Here is a 24,973-nt window from a genome sequence, read left to right on the forward strand (position 1 = left end):
AATCTACATATGCAGATAGCAGGCTTTTCAAAAGTCTGTTTTGTACATGGGAAATGAAGTCACGTATGACTTTTAGAGAATGGTGGAAGAAAAGTTTAGATTTCTTACTTTCATGAAGAAGTCAGCCCACACTCCGCATCACATCTCCATGGCCCATGCCCAGGCTCATGTAGGCAATATAGGGTGAGTTAGGAGGCCGTTTTCATGTGAATCAGCCTCATTTAAAAAGAACTCTTGGTACATTACATCGTAAAAAGTCATCGGCAGAACTCTGAACTGATGTGGGAAGTCCTGTATGCTGCGAATATGTGTTGCTTTTTTGGTTGATGAATAAAACTGCTTAGACCTATGGCAAGGTAGAATATAACTTGGTCAGAAAGTCAAACTGAATAGAGGGGTGGAGTCAAGAGAGATGCCAGCAACTGTCAGGGAAGCAAGATGTGTGGTAACAAGCCACCAGCCTCATGGTAAAATATAGACTAACAGAAATGGGCAAATTTGAGATAGCCAGTAATAAGCCTGAGCTAATAGGCCAAACAGTTTGTAATTAATATTAAGCCTCTGAATGATTATTATATAAGCAGCTGCAAGACTAAGCAGGACACAGAAATGCCTCCAACTACACTGGACCATCTTGTTCCCCTCTAGCATTTAGAAGACCAACTTAAAGGGTTACAAAAGTAGAGGTCCCAAGTACTTGAAAATCCAGAGCACCAAGGATTCCAGTCCTCCCTATCCCAGGCTCTTGTTGCTCTCATAAGAAAGTGGTGGATGGGCGCAACAGTCCAGCAATCCCTCGCATTCATAAACCTTCAAGAACATTCCTAAGTTCTAGGTATTACAAATCATTCTGGGGGGGAGAGCAAGGAGCAGGTGGCATCCTGACATCCTGGGGTCTGGAACATCCTGCAGTACCAAGTGACCTGGAGACATTCTACCCACAGTCGCACCAAGCAACCACTTCTCTTCCTTAGGAAGAGGTGTTTTAATGATTTCTCTCCTCAGCATACATCCACAGAAAAGGGCTATGCATGGCATCAGCTCAGATAGTATTTGGTCAGCTCCCTGACTGGCTTTCAAAGTTTTCATACAGCAGATGTAACTCAGTAACATGTACCTCATGTAACTCAGTTCTGAAGGATGCATATGGCTGAAGCCAGGCTAAACCAAAAGTGACGCCTTGCCTTCAAAGGCAGGACTGGGTACAGGCTTGCTCATAAGGGGGTCATCAACCTTGCAGCTCCAGAATGATTGTGTGGTCTTGCATGCTGGTCTCATCCTGCCATGTATGATTGGGGTTTTGTCAGAAATGGCATATTCAGGTGATGCCCAGAGCACAGTCCTTAGGCAATGCTACTTGAGAGCCACTTGAGGAGAGAATGAAATGTGCCCGAAGTCACAAGAGTCACAGCCTCGAACGGAATAAAACAGCCAGCTGGTAAGGTTTCAGAAAGCAAAGAATAAAGGAGTCACAAGTAAGTTCAGAAAAGCCACCAGGGGCCCCTCTGTCAAGGAGTAGCAGGGCAGGCAGGTGACAGTGAGTGGATGTTCAAGAAAGTCACTTCAAGGGACCTCACTTCCAGGCTAGGTGGCCTGTGAACCTCTTCTTTTTGCTGAAAGAGCTCTCTCCACAAAATGAGGACTATCAAATGCAAGGCAAAATTCCTGAACTTTCCCAAGTCTGGGGACCGCGGGCATCCTTGCATCGAGAACAAGGATAGCATCCCTGCGTGACTCTGATGTGCCAGCCATCACTAACCCACAGGTGTGATTTGACATCCACCATGATGGGGATATGAACAGGAGGAATGCTCGGAATCCCAGTTCCTGCCCTCCAACTTATCAGTATGGAAATCACCACCGGCAAACGCTGAGCCGTTCCCCTGGCAAATCACTCCCATACCCGCTCCTGGCCAGACATCCATCCGCCTTTACAGCGCGATGGAGGCAGAGGCAGGTTCTTGCAACGATTATTTTCTTTCCCTTTCCACTTTTTATAATGTCAGTTTCTTCTCACATCTCTGTGAGGGGCCCAGGTAAGCGATCTCACTACAGATGCTCACGGGGTCTAACATTTCGTCAGTTTTCCAAATGTGAACACTGTTTTTCTGCCTGGAACGGAAGCTTCGTTTCATAGCCATTTTGTTTGAATCTGGCCCAGAATGGGCCAATTTTCCTGCCTGCCTTTGAGAGTGTCAGTGCAATGCAGCCTGAAGAACAGCATAAGCAGAGACTTACAGCCCAGCTCACCACTTCAGGGCTCTGTCTTTTGCCTTGCAAACCCTGTATTTTTCACAGCTGCAAGCTGTTCCTTCAGAGGAGAGCACCCATTTGGCGCTGTGATTCCCACTGTGTTAATCCATTGAAATCTCCTTGTGGCCAGCCTGCCTCAGGATAGGTAAGATGGGATTTAGACAAACTGAGAATCCAACCCAGGTCAGAATAGAGAGATCAGCCTGAGGAAGTCTCCTGCTAAGAAAGTTGTTTTCCTCAGGATGGCTTTAGGGAAGATGCTCCCAAACACAGAAGCCAGTTTGTCATTCACTTTCTCACTGCATGATGGGAAGGCAGCACAGGGCAGATGTAACACATTCCCCAGGACTTGGTCATTTCTTTTTCTTTTGAAAACTGTTTCAATGGTCCTTACCTCTTTTATTGGCCCTTCTCTCATATATTCCAAGCAAAGATTTTACAGTACCCAGACCTGGCTGAGCCCATATTGATGCAGCGTACGGAAAACACCACACAGTGCTGTGGTTATGAACTTCCAAATCAATTCTTGTTTGCTCTCTTGAGATCTCAAGCTACTTCTGGACACTGGTTGTATATTCTAACTATTAGCAAGAGGGAAAAAAGATTTAAGAACAATTGACTTCTAGTTTTACACATTATAGTTAGGTTCTTTCAGAAGCCCTCTTTTCCATGACTATACTTAAAGTTGTGTTAATGACCAAATTACCCTTTGGAGATTAGCAGCAACTTCCTGGTAGGATGCTCTAGCCTGAGGTGACAGAGACAGAACACAAAAGAAGACCATGGTTTCTGAGGGACCTTCTTTCCTTAGAATATTCCTAGTTGGACCAACTGAGTAGAGCAAAGTTGAGTCCTCCAGTGAGGGTATAGTTTGCTTGGCAGAACCAAGGGAGTCAAAATGGCAGTGGGTCTGTAACCTGGGAAGAGCCATGAGTAAGCTAAGTGGGACCACAGAGGCATCTCCAAAGACATCAGTAGCTGAAGCCACTGCACGTGAAAGTCTAATCTGTACCTTCGGCTGAGGACTGGAGGCTAGCTAGGAGACTGTGGTTTTCTGAAGAGATAGAATAGCTAGAACTGCCTGAGGGTGGACACACCCAAAGGGATAGCTGCAGAGGTGCAGAAGAGCCACACAAACTAACCATCTACTTTATTTTTGTCTGCAAAGATTATTTCTGGCATTTCAATGGGAGAAAAAGAGTGAGAATTGAATTATCATTATCAACATGGGCCTGAAAGGGTTTTGCAAACGTGGGACTACTTTAGTCCCTACAACTAGTGACCAGGAAATATTGATGTAGAAAAAAAAAAAAAAACAAGACACTATTTCTTTCACAAATTTTCAGGTAAAGGTTTTTAAGTGAGTGAGTTCCCCTATGGTAAGCAACACTGAGTATTAACATCATCCCTTTTTTTTCTCTCCCAGGCTCCTCTCCTTGGCAGCTGCAGACGGCAATGTCCATCACTGGCACAGCAGGAATGCGGAGCCTGTCTATTGTGACTCCAGCCTCTGGACACCTAGGATCAAAGAGAAGCCAGGTAGAAGAGCCCTACCTCTAACTCACCCTAACAAGCGTCAGATGACAGAAAAGGTAAATAAAACTCCTGGCAAGTAGTTGAAATAGTTAATACTCAGAGTCGGGAGGTGCTGCCCTGCAGTTCCTGCTGCTTGCGACCCTCTGATCTCACTTCTAACACCGGCTGAACACAGACTTTCTGAATGCCAAATGATTTAGGAATCAAAGTTAACTTACCAGTCTCAACTTTCTCTGCTCTGACAGATAGGGTTTTAAGGAAGTCTCTAAGGGTGACAATAAAGAAATATCTAATGCCTGTCTCAGCCCCACCCCTGTAAGCCATGGACTCCCCTCACCAACCACATCAAACCTATTTGACGTTGGGTCCGCTCTCATCTACAAACAAAGCTCCGGACATTTGACTGTTCTGAAGGCAATCAGGCTCTACACAAACATCAAACGCAATCTTGTGGATGCTGTGCTGTCCATTCCATGGTAAACTGAGGCAAGGCCTTGGGTCCCATCCTAATCAACTCACACATCCAGCAGTAGACACCAGCTCTCACTAATGCCATCAGGGCAAGACTCATCATTCTTACAGTTCCGGGACCTCAAACACATGAAATAGTATTCAGTTCATCCCCTGCTTTAGTTACTCCCCTGAGCAGGATGCAAGAATCAAGCCAAATTCCCTTCCTCTCACCAAACTCCAGCTACAGTGAGGGCCATAACCTGCAAGGAGTAAGGTGAGCAAGCCTGCAGGGAGGAAGGCGAGAGTGCCCTCCATTTGTCCTGGGCAGAAAAGGGAGAACAAAGGGAATCTTTCCAAGCCTTGGGTTTCCCAGTCACTGGGGCGGGGAAGGAAGAGATCGTCATTTCCATTATCACCGTCAAAGGTGCTTCCTTTCAGACAGGCTGAGAAAAAAAATGGAAGAGATGAAAAACAGTCTCCTCCATGAGGATTAAGCAAACAGGGAGACTTTTTAAAACCTGGATAAAACCAAGTTTGGGTTTCAAAACATTCTTTTCCTCTGGCCTTTCTGGGGGAGGGTCTGATTGCTTTACACAAATATCTCAGCAGCAGCAGATTTTCCTACCCGGAAACGTGCAGCTGTTGCGAGTTTGCTCAGCATGGTGTCCTATTTTCCATCCAGCACCACTTTGTCCAGACCCTCCCCAGGAGGCAGCCATGCCTGCTTAGTTGTTGGGAAGAGCAAGACAGTAGGAAGAAACCTTCTCCGCTGTCCTCTTCTCTGCCTCTTCTCTCTGCAAGCAACCCATGGCATCTGGTACCATAGCTCCGTGCAGAATTTAACGAGGGTAAACAGCCTGACCTATCAGAACTAGGGCTGCCTAGGCTGTGACCAGTTCCACCACCCCCGACTGACCTGAGAAGGAAGATCTTAAGATCATAGTTTGTCCCTTTTCCCCAAGTGTGAAAGAGTCAATACCCTCTAGGGACAGACTGCACTTTTCATCATTTGAGAAGGAATTCTAGATGTCCTAATTTGCTATTTCTGCATCAGCATAATGAGCCATATTTAGGTCCTATGGGAATATCCCAATGTGTAACTTGCACTGTGTTTCTTATCTGTGGGGTCTTTAGCCATGTTAGGCTGTAATGTTATATTTCTCTGAGTAAGACAAAGGATTTCATTTCTAGCCCCTGTGATTGAGAAGGAGAAAGAGAATGGGAGGGGGAGGAGAGAGAGCAAACGTGCAAAAGCCATGTGTTCACATACATGCAAAAACTATGTGTGTGCCCATGTGCAAAGTTGCTGCTATGTCAATGGAATACACGCCTGCTTGCGTGTTACTCGGACTTTTCTAAAAACGAATTAAATGTGAAAAATTATTCATAATTTATTCTTTTACTTTTTATTCAAGACAGGGTTTTTCTGTAGCTTTGGAGCCTGTCCTGGAACCAGGTCTTTTAGACTAGGCTGGCCTCTGAACTCACAGAGACCTGCACAGAGACCTGCCTGCCTCTACCTCCTGGATAAAGTGCTGGGATTAAATGAGTGCACCACCACCACCACCACCACCCCGGCTCATTCTTTTTCTTTAAAAAAACAACAACAACAAAAATCTTCTTCTGACTTGGATCGCAAAATCTGTACCCCATTTTTTCCCTCAGAATCTCTGTAAGAGCTGGGCCTCCATCTTATTCTTCCTACTCAGTTTCCTCTGCGCAGGGTTGAAGGAAGTCTGAACTGGAAAGAGTTGGACAACTTTGCCAGCGCCATGTTGAGAACTCACCTTCACACACATTCTGTCAAAAGTGAGTCCCTTCCGTCTCATGAAGTCAAACACCAACCTTCTCTAACCCTGTTCTTCCCACAAGCACTCCATTCTTCCAGTTGCACAAAGTGGAAAACCCAGGAGCTTTTTGAGTCTCCCCTTCCTGTTGCTGCCAGTATATTCTACCGGCAAAACTATCTATCACCTTTGTCCTTAAAATTTACTTAGATCACAGCCACATCCTCCATCTCTGCTACCAATATTAGCCTAGATGTCTTTCATTTCTTCCTTAACTATTTCCAACCACCGGCTTTCCGCTCAACAGTCAATGACGTTTCTAAAGCACTGCACCAGGCCCTGTTGGTTCTCTGCTCAGAACTGCTGTATGGTTCCCCATCTCATTTTGAGTCACTGTTAAAACCGAACACTTCACATGGCCGGCAGCGCCCTCCTGGGCCTGGCTCCCCACACCGAGCTCTCTCACACATGCTTACGCGGCTGTACCTCTTTTCAGAACTTTGCCAACACACATTCCACCACCTGGCCTCAGACCTTTACGCATCCTTTCTCTGTTCGCTCAGGTCGTCTTCTCGGGCTTCCACTTGAGTCTCTGGGATCACAGGATTGGGATTCCCTCTCTGACCACACCCAGCCTGTCCTGAACTCCTTCGCAGCTGCATTAACTCCATAGCACCTGCCTGCTGTGGGGTATGACTCCATAGCACCTGCCTGCCGTGGGGTATAACTCCATAGCACCTGCCTGCCGTGGGGTATAACCCCATAGCACCTGCCTGCCGTGGGGTATAACTCCATAGCACCTGCCCCACTTGGGGTATAACTCCATAGCACCTGCCTGCCGTGGGGTATAACTCCATAGCACCTGCCTGCCGTGGGGTATAACTCCATAGCACCTGCCTGCCGTGGGGTATAACTCCATAGCACCTGCCCCACGTGGGGTATAACTCCATAGCGCCCACCCACCGTGGGGTATAACCCCATAGCACCTGCCCAACGTGGGGTATAACTCCATAGCACCTGCCTACCATGGGCATTTTTCACTGGTGTGTTATCTATCTGTCTGGTCTATAAAAAGTCAGGTGTCTGAAAACTGAGGTGTTTTAACGCTTGCTTGTTTTCCTAATCATTTATATTCATTGGCATCTTCATTGGTGACTTGGACAGTACTTGATATACTGTGGCCACCCTAAAACATTTCTTGAATGGAGGCTGATGACCAAGTTATGCATTTCGGGGTATAGGCTTCTGAGTTTTAAGCCATGGGCAAGCTGAGCTTTGTGATGCCTCCTAGAGAAATATAGCCCTTTCTAAGTCTAGGATTCCCCTCAGAAGAGTTACGAGGCAATGAGTAACTATTAGTATCGGAAACAGAGCTAATCTTGGAGACTTATCTGCTGCCTGGCCATGACCTGATGTAACCTTTCATTCTATATACACGCTGAGATTATTTTGGAAAAGGATGTCAGAATTGGATTCAGAGTCAAAACAAACAAATAAACAAAACGGAATTATTTTAATGGGACTCTAAATCTAATCTAGTAAGAATCCGTCCTCTATTTGCCTTTTATCTGAATTTTCCAGCCCTACAGCTAGAAACCTACAGGTGAAGCACAGGACCATTTAAATCAAGTTCTCTAAATCAGTGAAAACATCTTCCATTTTATCCAATTCTACTGATGAAGAAATTCACGTACTTTCCTATTAGAAAACTTAGGTCAAGAATGGGCTGAGGAGATACCATGCAAGCATGCAGACCTGAGTTCAGATACCCAGTGCCCACATAAAAGCCCGGCATGGCATGCTTACCCACATGAACACATGTATATTACATAGGAGGAAAGAAGGGAGGGAAAGGAGAGAGAGAAAGGAGTCTCAGGTAAAGAAATCAGAAAAAGTTGAGGTTTAGAATTAAAGGGAGATAATTGGATTTAGGAATCTACCCCGTGACAGAATGTTTATCTGTCATCCATGAAGCCCTAGGCCTCACCTGAGCCCTGGGAAGAAATGTATCAGCACCTGAATGAATAGCAAAAGAACAGAATGAGAGGATCATCGGAAAACACAGAACTCAGTGAGTGTAGACTTTGTCCCTACTTTTTTTTTAAGCAGCGAAAGAATAAGTGAAGCGGGAGCTACAGGGATGCTAATAGCTGGAGAACTGCTGTCTGGGAGGGAAGCGAAAGCACACCTTCAGATCGGGAACATTGATGCTTCTGTGCATTCCCCTCCCAGTGCTGCCAAACCATGCCAGCCGGTAAGCCACCACCAACACAGCCGCTTTGCTGCTGCGTGAGTCACAGTGCATTAGTCACTGGGGCAAAATCCCCTCCTGTGGTGATGGCCACCCAAGGCTGGATTTGGTCCCTCTGGTTTGAACCAAACAGAGCAAGAGGGAGCCTCCACAGGCTGAACGCTGCCTGGTTCCCAGTGCTTGCACTGGTGTCCTGGAGGACTGTCTGCTGTCATTCCCTCACACCCATCATGGGCAATCCCATGGCGATGAGCAACGCTTGACCATGAGAAAAACATGACCCTGCCGTTTACCACAGCACTCTTGCTCGGTGGTGCTCATCTCATTATGTGATTTTTAAGTTTTAATGAGTTCATGTCTTCTCAACCCACAAGAAATTGAAGGCAATTCACCAAACATGTATAGCATGAAGATATTTTTGTTTAATTAAAAATGAGAACCAGTGGAAATATAAACTAGAACTGAAAGTCTAGTAGATGGAGGAAGTAAAAATATTACTCATTAGAGCGGCCCTAAAGAGCTCTCTAAGTTAAGCAGTACCCTTGGCTTTGTGATAATCCAGCAGTCAGAGCAAAAAGAGAAACACAACCGGTACACTCTTCTCCTAGACACAGCAGAAAAATGCCCAAGTTCCTCGGGGGAAGCAAACCATTTCCTGGAATTCAGATCTGCAAGAACTGCTTGCAGGAGGCGTCACATGGAGAGTCATGAATAACTCACCAGGAGCACGCCTAAAGCCACACCCCCAGCTGAGGCTGCAAAGAACCAGGCAGGGGAAAAAAGATCTTTAGGAAAATCAAGGGCATGTGCTCATCACCATTCTATCGGAAAGAATACAAAGACAGCATTGACCACACCCACGTCATTATCACAATCAAAGAAACCCACTTTGGCTGTCTTGGGGAAATGAATGACACTGACTCCTCAAACCGGCTTCTACTTATGCAAATCGATCAAAAGAACTAAACTCATTACTCAAGCAGAGGGAATTCACTGAATGGGACTCCTGGATTCTCTTTTGTTATTCTCATGGTTTTAAAGTTTGTAGGTACCCCAAACTTTACTAGTTGTGTCGTCTAGATTATGTGATGTGCTTCTGAAAGTGCTCAGGATGTTATGATTTGCCCAGCAAAGAACAGATATGAAGATATCTGGAAAAGTGGGGACAGGAGAGGGAAGGGCTAGTATAAATAAAGTTATAGTTATACATAAAGTGGGATGATTATGATTTTGGACTCCTTCTATAAGTGTCATGCATTTTGCTAAAGCAATGCAGACTGGTCACTGTGAGCCCTCCCTGAGCTAGCACAGTGTATGCATATGACACAAACATCTGGATGGAGAGAGATTACTGTCATTTCACACAGAGGAAGAGCCAGAGGCTTGGAAGTAGGTAGAAAACTATCAGAGCCTTTTAAAAGTTCCTTTCCAGTTGGAACAGCTGGACTTTCAGGTTTCCTCACCACCTAGCTGCTTGTCCCTTTAAACCATCTTCCACCTTTTGCATTTCTGTCCAGGGACTGTGTCTAGCATGTTCAGTACATTGTGTGCCTTCAGTGACATCCTGAGACAGTAACAGAGAATTCATGAAATGCACACTTGTCAAATTTACCTGTGACCCTACCTCCTTTGCTTAATCTTGTTAGTAGGTTTTTAAATTCTACCACAATAATATGGACAAAAAGAAAACCTAAAGAATTTTCTGAAGCAACTCACAGTTGAAGCTAATCTGTTTGCCTCACCAACCATCTATGCTCGGTAGCCTGACCGGGAAAGGTGACCAGAAAGTGATTTCGCATCTGATAGAAAGCAACCAATAATCATGGAAAACAGACAGGTGCGAGCAGGGCCCAAATCAGAAGAAAATCCTATGTCCTACCATTTGATGAATCACCTGTTCTTGCCCTTTGGCCTGGTCTCTTTTGAACACACTGCCTATATAAGATCTGCTGTTAAATACTTAGCAACAAAAAAAAAAATATCTGAGGGTGATTTGTCTGACGTGGCTGTAAGTATACAATCATGTTTTTCTAAAGCTTGAATTCCATGTTTCAGATACTTGTTTCTGAGCCGTGATGAGCTTCAGCTCTGTGTGCTATCACCATCAGCAACATATCACTTTAAAAGAAAAAGACTGGCAGACGTGTAAAAATACATAAAACACTATCACCAACAGGCATCACAGGGACACTGAGTCAGGGGATTGTACACTAACAACACCTCGACGCAGTCTGCAGTGCCAGACATTTTCCACACAACCCTGGGGACCCCCCGGCCCAGGGTCCACCCAGGCCCACCTACCCGCTTGCTGTTCTCTTCTTCTTGAGCCTTCCTGAACTCATGCTCGAAGGAGCAGTCCAGCTCACTGAAGAGACCCACCTCCTCACAGTTCTTCAGGAATCTCGTGGGTGTTGGAGTCTGATCTGAAAGCAGAGGCCGAAGATCAGTAACAGTAACAGTAACAGTAACATGTAACAGTAACATGCAATGCATGGTAGATGGACACAAATTCCTTCATACCATCCCATGCCCAACAGCTACCCACCCTCTCCCAGCCCTTCAACTGTAATGGCCATGTGGAAGAAAAAAAAAACCTACACATAAGGACATCCCAGCCCTCCTGACCACCCCCCACCTTCACCCCTAGACAGCAATAAACATTCTTGTTCTCCACATCCGGAGTCAGTATCATCTGAATGCACATCACCATATGGGGAATGAGCCTTTGACTTTAATCTGCAAAAAAAAAAAAAAATGATTTAGCTAAACTCAACCCAGAAGGCTTTCTATACCACTCTCAAAGTTGATTTCAGGAGTTTAGAAAGAAAAAGAGTGTATATTTTTATAGAAAACAAAAAGAAACAAACAGGCCCGCTAATTCCTCCTTCTTAATGCAAAAAGTAGCTCAGTAATTTTATCTCCCCCTGAGAACCAGAAAAAGATGATAAGAGGTTCCAAGTCAAACACGCTCAGCTTCCATCTTTTATAAAATATAGCATTATTGATTTTATTTTCCTTTGCTGTGGCCAAAAGAATGTTCTGTGGATACTCTGTAAAAGGAAAGGAATTTCTTTCATAGTCTGGACTTTCTCCGGAGCCTACTCCTTAGAAAACGGGAGGAGACGAAGCCAGGATCTGCTGCCGTCTATGTAGTACTTTCGTACCCACGTGTTCTCTGGATTCCAATCTCACAAGACCCTAGGAAGTGAGGAAGGTGAATTGTCCTTAAGACTTATGCTTAAGGCTGGCTGTTTTCCTTCAGATTAGGCACGGTTGACATGAATAGCACAGAATAGAATACTTTTCCTCAAGGCAGAAGATACAATAAACAGAAGGGAGGGGCCATAGCTATCACACACACACACACACACACACACACACACACACACACACACACACACGCTCATGTGCACATGAAACGAGAAAAATGGAGAACCAGTGCGATTCTTCTTCAGGTCTCCGGGTAGGTGGTGGTGACACCAGGGTTACAAGCAAGGGCCTTAGCCTCTTCCACTGTGTGTTCGTGCAATCCCCACCTAAGCCCTCGGCAAACAGGAGATTGACTGTGGCTTTTGCTCAGCTTGATCTATATACTGCCTCTGTTTCACTTTCTGCACAGTTCTGGAAGCCACTGCCACCTGTGTCATCCAAAGCCCTCCCTTACGCTGACACTCAGTGCCAGGCCTGCTGCTATATCACAAGACATCAGGACTGTGCTTACTTCTTTACATATATAGAGTAGGTATTCCCAGCAATCCAGTAAATATCAACCAAGACTCACAAAGCAGGTGGCTTGTGACCTGCCATTCTCTGTAGAATCAGCCCTTTGATGACAATGTGTCCTGATTCCCTAGGAGAAAGGGGCCTTCAGTACCCAAGGGGTTGGCAGGGACTCTGGGACAGCAGAGTCCCAATGGTGCTCTTTCCCCATTATTAACCTCAAGATACAAGATTCTGAGGTTCTCAACTCCTGATGGCTGTAAATCAAACCTTACCTAAAATGCTTACATGAAGGCTCAGCTTTGTGCAAATGACATTTTTAGCACACTAGTTACTATGATGCACACACAGATATTGGTGTGTCTCAGATACTCATATAACTGTTGTGTGATTATATAGAACAACCTATTTCTGCAGAAGTTTGTGCTTCACAAGGATTTTCACCCAGGTTGTCTCACATATGTTTATTAGCAGGCTGGATTCTATTCTGGAAATAGAGAAATGGTCTTCCTGAACAAGACCAGACAACCTATAACCGTCTCATAAAAAATCTCCTATCACCTTTAAACAGGATCTCATTTCAGTCTACATCCCAAGGTTTGCCCTTCCAGGCTCAAAGGACTCATAAGCCCTTTGTGTATAAAACAATTGGGTGTATTTATGTGTAAAACAATCTTGACAATCCATATTTGGAAAATAGCATGACTTAGAGGACATTAAATACTTCCCCTAGACTTCATCCCCCTTATCTTTCAAATAAAGTTCTAAAGGTTAAGGATTCTATGAATTCTAAACTCAGATTAACTTCAAAAGCCACTGACGGCCCATAGGCTCAAGCAATATACAACTATTGAAAGGACCATCAAAGGGAACCACTAGGAATCAGTAGTCAGGACAGAAATAAGACCCAGACCTACATTTAATGGGTCTCTGAGTAAGAGATGTAAATAGGGAAACCAAGTGTAGGACTTGACAGATGTGTCTTGTCTGTGGTGCATTGATTCTGCCACTCCGAGTCTCTTGCTGGACACGAAGCTGAGCATTTCCCTTCCATCTCAGTAATATTCACAGAGAACATGCTAGATAAGAATATTTCTCCTGCCCTATTTATGAAGAAATCAAGTCTTGTTCCAGGCCTGATATGCAAATTTTATTGGTAATTATTTTACTGGTAATAAATTTTATTGGTAATTTATCGTTTTACCACTTCCTGCTTTTTTGAAATGGAGCCATTCTTGGAATCCTGCCTATCCTCCATTGACCTCCTCACGTTGGAAGCCTCCCTTCTTTGCTGTGTCCCAAGAGTGTTTCTGAGGAAACGCCAAGCTACAGAAAATGGTTGGCCACTTGTTATCACGGGAGTTTATTTCACCAAGTTTTTGCTTTTCTTCTTATTCCTCCGCACTTCTTTATAGAAGACTAAGTATTGAGAGTCATAGTTGAGAACCAAGCGCCAAGACCAGCGGCAGAAACACCCTGAATGGGAGCAGGCAGAGCACTTTTGGTAAGTAACAGCTTAGATGCAGCCCTTCACTAATGATGAGGGTGCACCTTGAACTTACAGAAACTGGTTTCAGTAGAAAATCAAACTGAGGTAAGTGTTTAAAGTCACATCAGCAGCAGCCTTGAGGTGTTGGCCTCATGCTGGCCCATGGCATTAATCACAAGGGACACGAGAGAGGACAGACTCCAAACAAAGCTAAGAGAATTTAATTTTTCCTCTATGCTAAAGCAAAAGATCCTCAGGTGCTAGCACACAGCTACACATGGGATGGGGATGACAGTGTCCAACATCTTGGCCTCGTTACCAGTAAATCCAAAACCATGGAATAGGACCCTGCAAAGCAAAGACAGTGGCTTCCCCCAATCCTAGAGCGCAGATGGCCCAGAGGAGACCTTTGAGCTGTTACCAAGTATGATTCTCTTTGCTGCATGATAGCCAAATACCTATATTCTCATCTGAAATATACAAGAGACACTGTTCCTAGGTTTTGATTCAACTTGGTGAATGACATTCTTTCCAGTTACAAAAAAAAAAAAAACAATAAATGGCACCCAACTTTCATCTAACATTCATCGGACTGAGTACAGGATCTCTAGTCATCTTTGATCTCTTTTCCTACCAGCTCCAAATAAGCCAGGAAGTGTGCAAATGCTCAAAGGGGGAACAGCCCAGCTTTTCAGTTGCTTAAGTCAGAGAGGCAGAAATTTTTACTGCCATTGAATGCCTTTGTCAAGTAATTGTTTCTCTTGAAATCCCTTGAACTTAGTGGGTAAAACCCAAGGCTGTAAATTAAAATGCTTGTAATCCCTTCCTTATTTAGATCCAAGAACATTAGTCAACTATAACTCCAGTGATGTCTGTATCCTGAATAAGAGTGGCTGTGCTTTTCTGGTGAATAGCAAGGCGCATTCAATCAGTAGGAACAAGCAGCCCACTTAGGATGCACAGGAACTGGTTTTCTTAGGAATGTGGAGCTGCACTTAAGACTTTAGGCTTGCCTTTCATTAGGCACTTCAGCAAGGAACGCCCAAACAAGAGACAGGAGAACCTCCAACCTTTTGAACTTGAACTTCACCCAGTCTCAAAGTTTTCCAGGGATATCATCCTCATACACCTGCATGGATGTTGCATAAACACCTGCAGTTTCCTCTCTGTGGTTATCACCCTCATACACCTGGGTGGATGCTGCATAAACACCTGCAGGTTCCCCTCTGTGGTTATCACCCTCATACACCTGGGTGGATGCTGCATAAACACCTGCAGGTTCCCCTCTGTGGTTATCACCCTCATACACCTGGGTGGATGCTGCATAAACACCTGCAGGTTCCCCTCTGTGGTTATCACCCTCATACACCTGGGTGGATGCTGCATAAACACCTGCAGGTTCCTGTAACATGAGGGGGCCGGCTTGTTGGGGTTTCCGTCCCGCCCGGTACCCCACAGTTGGCAAATCCCAAAGAGAAATCACACACAGGACTCCATAAGGTTATAAACTGATTGGCCCATTAGGTCAGGCTTCTTGTTAACTCTTATAACTTATGTTACCCCATTATCCTTATCTACATGAGCCACATGGCTCCGTACCTTTCTCAGCTGGACAAGTTACATGCTGCCTCTTCAGTGGTCTGCACAGGAGAGGCGGAGGGAGCTTCTGCTTCCAGAATACTCCCAGTCTCTTTGCTCCACCCCTACTTCCTGTCTGGCTTTCCCGCCTATACTGCCTGTCTGGCCAATCAGCATTTTAATAAAATAGGATTGACAGAATACAGACAATTCTCCCATACCAGGTTCCCCTCTGTGTTTATCACCCTCATACACCTGGGTGGATACTGCATAAGCACCTACAGGTTCCCCTCTGGCAGAGACATACAAACAGAACACAGGTTGCTGGGGAGCCTCAAGCACCTGAGGCAAAGGCAAGAAGGAAAATTTGATCACTATTCTTATTGTTGAACTTGCCTTCAAGGAGAATGAAATCCCGTCATTTGCTGCAATGTGGACAAACCAGTTATCCCATAATAAAAAAATACACATTTGCATGCATTTTGGGGGGGCTTAAAAAGTTAATGTTATACAGGTAGAGAATAGAATACTGATTACCGGAGGCTGAGGCGGGTAGGACAGAGATGGGGAAAAGGGTACAGGGGTGTGGTTGGGCAGAAGTGATAATGTCTAATCTACAGCACAGTAGGATGTTTATGCCTGGCAATAATCGAATACTACATGATGGTTGGTAAAGGATTTAGAATATTTTCTACACAAAGAAAGCATAAGCATTCAATGTAATGGGTTACATTCAATTATCCTAGACTGATCAATATATATCAGGTGCATGCATTGAAATATCAGATAGTACCCCATGAATATATATAGTTTGTATGTATCTATGAAATGTTTTCAATTAATTTTCTAAATGTTAGCAACAAAAGGGTATAAAATAATTTCTTTGTAGTTTATAACATACCAGTATCTTGATCTTTTACTGGATGTTTCTTGAGAAAGGGGTATGTCCTCACTGACTCTCCATCCCTGCGGCAGCGAGTCAAGGAACTTTGCAGTGTTATGACTCTGTTGCCTGCCTTACAAGAAAGAGTTCTACAAACTTGACGTTATGTTCTAGAAATTTAGCCCCCAGTTACACAGAGGAAGTTCCGTTGACATTATCAGTAGGACAGACAATAAGTACCTACCTAACACTATTTTTAAAAGGAGTTCACAAGTTCCCACAAGGAGCTGGAAAGACAGATCTGTCATTCAAGCGCTTCCCTTGTAAACACAAGGACCTAAACTCAGTCTGTAGTACAGTAGTACGCTGTAAAAAAGCCAGGCATGGTGGTACATGCTTGTAATACCAGCAATGGGAATACAATATACATAGTGGATGCTTGAGGCTTGGTGACCACCAGTTAGCCTAGCATACTTGGTAAGTTCCAAACCAAAAATGAAACAACAGAAAAAATAAGGTGGGTAGTGCTTGAAGAATGACACCCGAAATATCCTCTGTCCTCCGCATGCACATGAACACACCACACAATGTATATTGTTCTCTCTCTCTCTCTCTCTCTCTCTCTCTCTCTCTCTCTCTCTCTCTCTCTCTCTCTCCATCAGTTTATAGTCACTAAGTGCATTATCCCCAGCAAGTATGAACACTACAAGACGAACCTAGACAGCACACACAGAGATGAATTTATAAGCTTTCTAGAAGCTGCTACCCCATTTGGTTCTAGAGTTGTGTTTAAGTCACATATCCATCTACTTCATTTCCTCAACCATTAAAAGCAAGATGAAACATCAATTTAAAAAATGATATGCAGAGGACGGGAGAGATAACCTACTGAAAGAGGAATGCTGGCTCTGAGAAACACTTTCTTTCTGACTCAGGCACCCATACAGTCCTATATTATCACCTATGACCTAGCTAAAGGAGTAGGGTGATATCAAGAAATTTTGTGGCATTTAGTACCAAATTATTAGTGATCGACAATAATACAAAGATCTCATTGCCCACATGTGATGTAAATACAGAAACATATTAAAGTTTAAGATTTCAGTAACTATTTTGAACTCAAGACTATTCCAGTCAGAAATTTTATACACACACACACACACACACACACACACACACACACACACACACACAATTATGCACAATACAATGCGACTTGATGGAATTCCTCAAGAAAGTGGCTTTGTGGGCTGAAGAGATGGTTCAGAGGTTAAAAGCACTGGTTGTTCTTCCAGGGGTCTAGGTTCGATTCCCAGGACCCACATGGTAGAACACAACCATCCGTAACTCCAGTTCCAGGGATCTGAGGCCCTTTGCAGGCCTCCAGACATGCCAGGCCCATATATGCTACACAGATATGAATACAAGCAAAGCACCCATACACATAAAAAACAAACAAAATTTTAAAAGAAAATCTGGCCCTAATCAGTAGCAAAAAGTATTAAAATTAGTATATCTCTTTTTCATAAGAATTAAAGTTGAAAGGGAAAGTAATTCATGTATTTCTTTTATTTTTACAACTACATCTCTCTCTTGAAGTTTCATCAATGTGTTGATTAAAATATTCTAGCTTAGCTCCTGTCTGCCTTTTAATAAAGATCTGCTTAGGAAAGTTAATATTAAATGAACTTTCAGACTTTATAAGAGCAATGGCCAAGAGCATCTGGCAAAACTGTATGGGGCGCAGCAAGGCTTCTTTCTGGCAACCAATGCGCCTCTGAGTGTGACTCCACAGGATCAGGAGGACCTAGCAGCAACCCTGGCATTGCTGTCTTCTGCCTCCTTCCCCAGGGACAGTGTCATCACAAGGCAAGGCAGGGTGAACCTGGTTTTAGACAATGGCCGGGACATACATAAAATTAACTCTGGCTACGGTGACCCTGTGCAGAGACGGGACATTGTCATGCTCTCGATTCATTTAATGACAACATGAAGAACTCGTGGACCAGGTGGCCTTGCCAATACCTGTGAATCGAGGGGAAAATGCATGGGTGTGGACCTCTCCTGCAGCTGGTGCTCATTGGCTCTATACGGCTTCAAAGCTGACTTAAACTAAACAAGCTTATCTTCAAGACAGATTCACCACCAGCGATGAACCTCAAGCGCTCCAAAGCAATTGGGCCATGAGTTCACTTTGCCTTTGAGGCATGGAGCTGGCACAAGGGTGATTTACACCTTCACATCACGACACTGCCAGCGGAGGGAACAAGAGATAGGAGGTGATTTTTATTGCCATAATGTGTTCTGAATGGAGGAAACTAAACCCTTACATTTCCACTTGCCCTTCAATTGTATGAGTTCTCCTATACGCTTTCTTCAAAGGAGCAGGCTTCCAGGTGAAACAGAGTGTGAGCACATTTTTCATATAAAAAGAATTCTGCAGAACAAGGCCTCAATTCATTCCTGTGGCTGATTCAAAAGTCTGTATTTCTTGGCCAGCTGGAAACATGGATGAGAAACTGACAGCCCCCATAAATGCCAAGAGCCACCGGTTTTCTACTGACCGCAGTGAATGAGACAGTGTGACTTCCAAACACGTCTCTGTGGTCCTTGAGTCACTCATGTGTTAGAATCTCCTCCTACGCTTTCCCTATTCACGCCACTTGCAGGCTGAGCGCTATGGCGCCCACAGAAGAAAAGGTAGTCCCTAGATCAACAACCACATTTAGCGTAGAGTGGAACCAAATCTTAGTATGTCATTCAGTCTAGATGTGCAGCCAGAAAATCACAAAGAATGTGGAAATGGTCATTTCATCCCATGAAAGAAAGGGCATGAGGATTAAAGAAGACAGTGGACAAGGCACAGATTGCTAGCTATCGCTACTAGTGTTCTGTCTTCAGGCAGGGGCTGTCCTTGTCACCCTGTGTGCCATAAGGCTTCAATCCACGCACATAGTGAGAAATTACTAATACTTTTTGGGGTTTTTGTACTTGCAGGTGTTTGATTTATTACCTTTTGTGTGTGTGGTGTGTGTGTGTGTGTGTATGAGTGAGAGAGAGAGAGAGAGAGAGAGAGAGAGAGAGATGTATTTCCTTCATCAGTTTCTTTTTTTAATTTTCAACTTATTTTCACGGTGATTTGGAATGATATGACATCTTCCCTTTGGAAGACTCCTTAAAATGTCCATGAATTATTGAGCAGAGTATTCTTCAAAGAGCCACGAACAATGATTTGGGACTCTTTGGACAATCATGATCAACTCTTCGCAGACAAATGTTCTGTTTCATTAAATCATGTTCTTTCTTTCTTCACGATGAGAAGTAAGCCTAACATAAGCCACAGGCTAATTCTAGACTCTATCTGGAGATGTGGTTGAGCCCCCAGTAACTGTCTCACCATTTACACCAGAAGAAGAGTGCCGAGAATCTGGGGAGGAACATGAGAGGAGGAAGTGCTTGGCTCCCTTCTGTGTCTCCACTCCAGGGACAGTTGGCTATGCCACATCTGTCCTGTGACTTTTTGTCCTCAGCACTGGGATTACACACACACATTGCCACCATACTCTGAAGGCAAGAGAAAGGACTTCTGAGCCCATATGAATAGTCATCATGTCTCGGCACAAAGACTGACTTTTTCTCTGGACACATGCTTGGCTGACCTGCTAGATAGTTGTTATCACATTGCCAAGCTTCACAGCACCTGACACTAAGCTATCTTTCCTTACTTACTGATGTAGATGGTTAAGTAGTTGATTGTCACCTATTGTCCTCCACAGACTACTTGAATACATTAAGTGCCCTATGTCCGCTATGGGCACTGCAAAATCTTGTTAGGCATTTAGTAGTTGTTGAATAGTTGAGGAAATGGTGGTGGTCAGCTGGATGAAGTCTGTCTTCTCACACCTTGTCTGTGTCTGTCCTAACTTCATTAACTGAGCCACAGTTTCTGGTTGTGGGGTTGTTAGGCACTTGAAAGCCTGTTCCCATGTATTGTAGTTAGGATCTTTATTGCTGTGAAGAGACACCACGATCACAGCAACTCTTATAAAGAAAAGCATTTAATTGGGATTGATTTACTGTTTCAGAGGTGTAGTCCATCATCACGCCAGGAAGCATGGTGCTGGAGAAGGAACTGAGAGTTCTCCATCTCCATCCACAAGCAGCAGGAAGTGAACTGAGACACTAGGAGTCTCTTGAACATGAGAAACCTCAAAGCCCAGCCCCATAGTGACACACTTCCTCCAGCAAGATCACACGTACTCCAACAAAGCCACACCTCCTAATAATGCTGCTCCCAATGAGCTAATGAGGGTCAATTACACTCAAAGCACCACCACATCATATGGATCTCTCTCAGGCCTTCCACCCAGGGTGTAGGGTTAAGCTTTTGGGAAAGATCTGTAACACTCTCCAATTTTATCTTCTCTTTCACTGAGCAAAATCTATCATCATAGACATATGTGTGCTTATGAAGGCTTGCCTTGGAGGACAGTCCTGCCCCCCTGTCTCCACAGGAAAGACTGAACTTCCAGGCTCTGAGATTTATGACAGGAAGATGGTGGGGGAGTCCACTCCAAAAGATCTTAATTTGTTCTTCCCCCAATTGAACTCTCATTTGAAATATTACCCGATTTTTTTTTTTTTTGGCTATAAATAACATTGCACCTTGGTGCTTTGATTCCCATTCTGGTTTCTGTTTGATTTTCCATATGTAGAACCTTGGAACCCTGTAAAAACAATAGTGTGCTGGAGCTGCTTGGCAGGCAAGACAAGAATCCCCGAGTGCCCAATGACAGCCCAATTAAACAGCCCCAGGGGCTGTCCTCATCATCTCTGCTGAAATCACACTGGGATTTTGCAGTTGAATGGGTCTGTGTATGGAATAGCCAATAATTTTGTTTTCTGCATGTGAAAGAAAACTGTGTTCTACAGATTCTCTCCTCAAAGTCCACTTAACACCTCTGTCTCTCAAGACTGGAGAGATGTCTCCGCAGGTAGGGGCACTTATTGCTACTGCAAGAGACCAGGGTTTGGTTCCAGGCACCCACGTGGTGGCTCATAAACACCTGGAACTCCAGATCCAGTGTCCTCTTCTGACCTCTGCAGACACCAGGAATCTACATACATGCAAGACAAACACTCATACACATAAAGTAAACCTTTAAAAAAACCCTGTATTACAATTCCCCTCATCATGAAGATGATAATATAAATCAAATAGTAAATGAACATTTAGCAAAACTCTCCAATTTCTTCTTGATCCATTTTTAAACAGTATTTGATTGCGCAAAATTACATTTCAAATAAAATGGGACTTGCCATATCATATGAAGAGAAAGTCTGTTAGATGTCCATTTGTATGGCTAGTGTTTGGATGTCTTGTTAGTCTCATTTTGTAGCATTGCTATATCCTTCACTATTTGCAGCTATCATACAGTGATATGATAAAGCAGACTTAAGGCAAATAATAGTTTAACTAACAAATTTTAGTGACAAAGGAAGTTTTAAATAAATCGAAAAAAAGTCAAGATACAGACTGTAAAAGTTCAGTCAAATTTTAAAGATTATATATATATATATATGCATATATGCTAAACCATTAATTATAAAAATTTAGACTTTTTTGATAAATATACAGCTTAGTCACTTCCGGGAACAAAAGCAGTAAAGTCCAAATATGTAACAGAAAGGCTATTTCACTTCAGTGTGGACAGGCCTAGAATGCACACAGCCAGCATTAACTCTCTGCACAAACTGGGCAGCGCTCTATCCTAGAAAGCTCCACGGAACCATGAGCATGCAGAGTGAGAAGCATGTTTTGAATGGAGCACTTGGCTGGAGTATGAAATCATTCCATACTGACTTCAATACAAAGAGGGGGATCAAATAAAGCGGGTCACTGTCTTACTCATGCTGCCTCCTCTGTGTTCACCCCTTTCTCCCTTTTTCCATGACAGATTTCACAATAATAAAAATTAGGCTTCTGTGCTCTCAACTATTTTTCACCTGATCTACTGATGATTGGCAGGAAGAGCCTCAAGCCAACCACGGCCCAAGACAAACAATGGGCAGACGACAGATTAATCAGAAACCCGTTGTAGGCAGTACAGACAAAGGGCTTCACCCCACCATTCATGCATTCACATATTTTAGACTGATGTTTTACAGCTGTTGAGATGAGGTGCTTTGCAGAGCCAGGCTAGCCTGCCCGAAAGACACCACCCTTGCTGCTGGTTGCCACTGCAGCCACGTAGTCTACGTGCTCGCTTCTTGAACACGCCCTCCTGCTCCACCAGGCAACCTATTCTAGGGATTCAGTTTGCGAAAATAAAGGAAGAGGTAACCGGTTTAACTCTTGGGAATTACTGTGTATGCACTGTGCTCACGTCTGAAACCTGTGCACCTTAACAGACTTCGGTGAGTGACAGCATCCAAGGCAGCTGCCTTCTAGGCGTCTCTGTCTCCTTCACATGGGAGTTCTGCACCTCTTTAAACTCGCGAAAGGCAGAATCAGTCCCTGAGTAGCAGTTTGTTTATTCAAAACAAAAACAAAAACAAAAACAAAACAAAACAAAACAAAAACGGGTAAAGAGTAGAGGGTGGAGGCCAGCAGTGACAAAGAAAAGGGAAGAGGTCCTCTTTGAACTGATCGCTTGAGCGCAGAGCAGGGGCACCAGTGACAGGCCTCTAGTGGCTTGTCGAGCTCCAACACTAATACATCTGCTAACGTGTCTAATCCGGCACAGCCTGGTGATGAAGGCAGTAGCCGATTCTGTATCAGCACAGACATTAAGGATGGAGGGCCCTCAGCACAACTCTGGGGATTCCAGGATGGCTGCTCCAGCTTCCCGTAGCCTTCGTGGTGATAAACTGTCAATTTGCATAGGGCTTAGAGGCCATGGCAATGCAATCCCTGGAAACTGTGGGTGCGACAAAATGAGCCACGGAGTTCCCTTCTGAAATGGACAGAGGAGGATCACCTCCTTCTTCACATCAGGGAAATGGGTGCAGGTCGACTGGCTCTCGTGAGAAGGAAATGACCTGGCCACCCTGCTCGGGTCTGTGAGACACTCTGACTGCTTCCACTGAAATACCCTGCAGAGATACGATCATTCCCAACTGATGGAGAAAGGAACTGAGACCTAGGAAGGTTTAATTATTTTATTCAAGGACGTACAGTCAAGGCAGAGCCCAGACTAGCTTCCAAACTCCTCACTCCTATACCATTATTTATCTCATTTCCCTTTAACATGGAAAGAAATGGAAATTACCTGATGGACTAATTCTTACTTATTTTGCTCCCATTCACTGAGCACTTTTTCATGCATGATCTCATTTAATCACCCAGGTAAGAGGCAAGTGTGATTTCTTAAGAAAACCAAACTTGGAACATCTCCTGTGCTCCTTCTACTGCAGCCGCATGGCACTGGCCCCCTACAGCATTCGTGTGATGTCTATCACTGATGAGCCTTGTTCACAGGCAGGCCTTCTCTGATAGTCATGGGGCAGGAAATCAATCCATCTCCATATCTGCAGAGCAGGGCCTCATAGAGACTCAGTTCACATTTGGTACCTGTGTGGCTAAGGTATACATCTTAAAGTAACATGGAGCCAACTTTCAATGCCACATATAAAAATGAGAAGCTGTATCAGTTCCCGCACCTATAACCTCAGCACTCGGGAGGTGGAGGCAGAGAGATTAAGAGTTTAAGGGCGTCCTTGCTGCCTATTAAGTTTGATGACAACCTGGGCTACCTAAGACCTCTCTCCCCTCCCCTTCTCTCCCCTAGTCTCTCTCTCTCTTTCTCTCTCTCTCTCTCACCTCTCTCTTTTTCTCTCTCTCTGTCACACACACATACACACACACACACACACACACACACCAATGGGTGGTTCAATTATTTGGATATCCACGGTTCTAACTGATCATGTTTCTGCTACAGATTAGACGTATATACATTCAAAATACAGATTTGCCACTGGGCTGTAAGCCACCAAAACATGAGTGAGAGTCTTCTGTGGAGCTATTCTGACCCCGCAAACCTTCCTTGTCTGATGCTTTCTTACCTGATAGCATATTGTCTGTTTTTATTGAAGGAAACTTCAAAGTCATCTCATGCTTGTGCCGATGAATCATGAGATGGTCCTCTGTCGGGAAACGCTGTTGGGGAAAGAGAGAGAGGAACGGGAGACACTTAGTTTGCAACACACAGTTGATAACACAGTGAACAAGACACTCAGCATCAGAAACAAGACAGGCAAGAAAAAAATTAGTTCTGGGAAAAAAAAAAAGGTGTTATCACACAAGCAAATACAGCTCACAGTTCCACACTGATTTACACACATGTGGTGGTATTGGGGCGGGGGCGGGGTCCTTCCAGCTATATGCAAATATGTGTGTTATCATTCCCATTTGTTTACCTAAAGGCTTGCCTATGCTGCAGGGGGATGCTGATAAGTGAGCTCTGCTTCTAGTCACTCTCCAGTTCCCCAGAATTTCCCCAAAGTTCTCTGCTTTTTGCATAAGCCCGGCTGGCTTATCAGGGAACAGCAGAAACCCTGTGTTTCTTGACAGCCAGAGGTTTCCATGTGGGGGAAGAAAACTTCTCAAGTTCAGAGCCTTTGAACTTTGTCTTATCCTTTGCTAAATAGTGAAACAGAAGGTGCAAAAGAACCCCTCTGAAGGTACTGGAGCAACACACCCGAAAGACACACTGCGCCCTAGAGCCTGGCTCTGTTAGGAAGTCGTTTAAGAAAAGACAGCTGTGTCGAAAAGAATGCTTCTTGTGGTCCTGCCGTGTAACCAATGACAGCAGAGAGTATAACACCCAAAATGAGAAAATGGATGGAGATTTTGGTAGCACTGGGACTATGCAAAACCATGTGGAACTTTTCTGTAATAGTTACTGCTTTACATAATAGTGTAAAATTTAGTCTAAGGCATGATAAGTATGCTAGACATTATCTACAGGTTAACCAAAAATAAGAGAAATGCATGACATAGAAAGAATTTTGATTTATGT

General features: G+C 44.1%; 1 protein-coding gene across 1 annotated transcript in view; it reads right to left on the reverse strand.

Annotated features, from left to right (window-relative positions):
- The window catches only part of Creb5 (cAMP responsive element binding protein 5), a 398,296-nt gene that overhangs the window by 284,685 nt on the left and 88,638 nt on the right, over positions 1-24,973 (reverse strand). The window contains exons 3-4 of the mRNA XM_085691054.2: positions 24,018-24,111; positions 10,582-10,703 (exon numbers count right to left, since the gene is read on the reverse strand). Of these exons, the coding sequence (XP_085547180.1) occupies positions 10,582-10,703; positions 24,018-24,111 (216 nt within the window). The remainder of the gene's footprint in view (positions 1-10,581; positions 10,704-24,017; positions 24,112-24,973) is intronic.

This window comes from Myodes glareolus, chromosome 6 (genome assembly GCF_982192425.1).
Source record: "Myodes glareolus chromosome 6, mMyoGla1.1, whole genome shotgun sequence".
In the NCBI taxonomy this organism is placed as follows: domain Eukaryota; kingdom Metazoa; phylum Chordata; class Mammalia; order Rodentia; family Cricetidae; genus Myodes; species Myodes glareolus.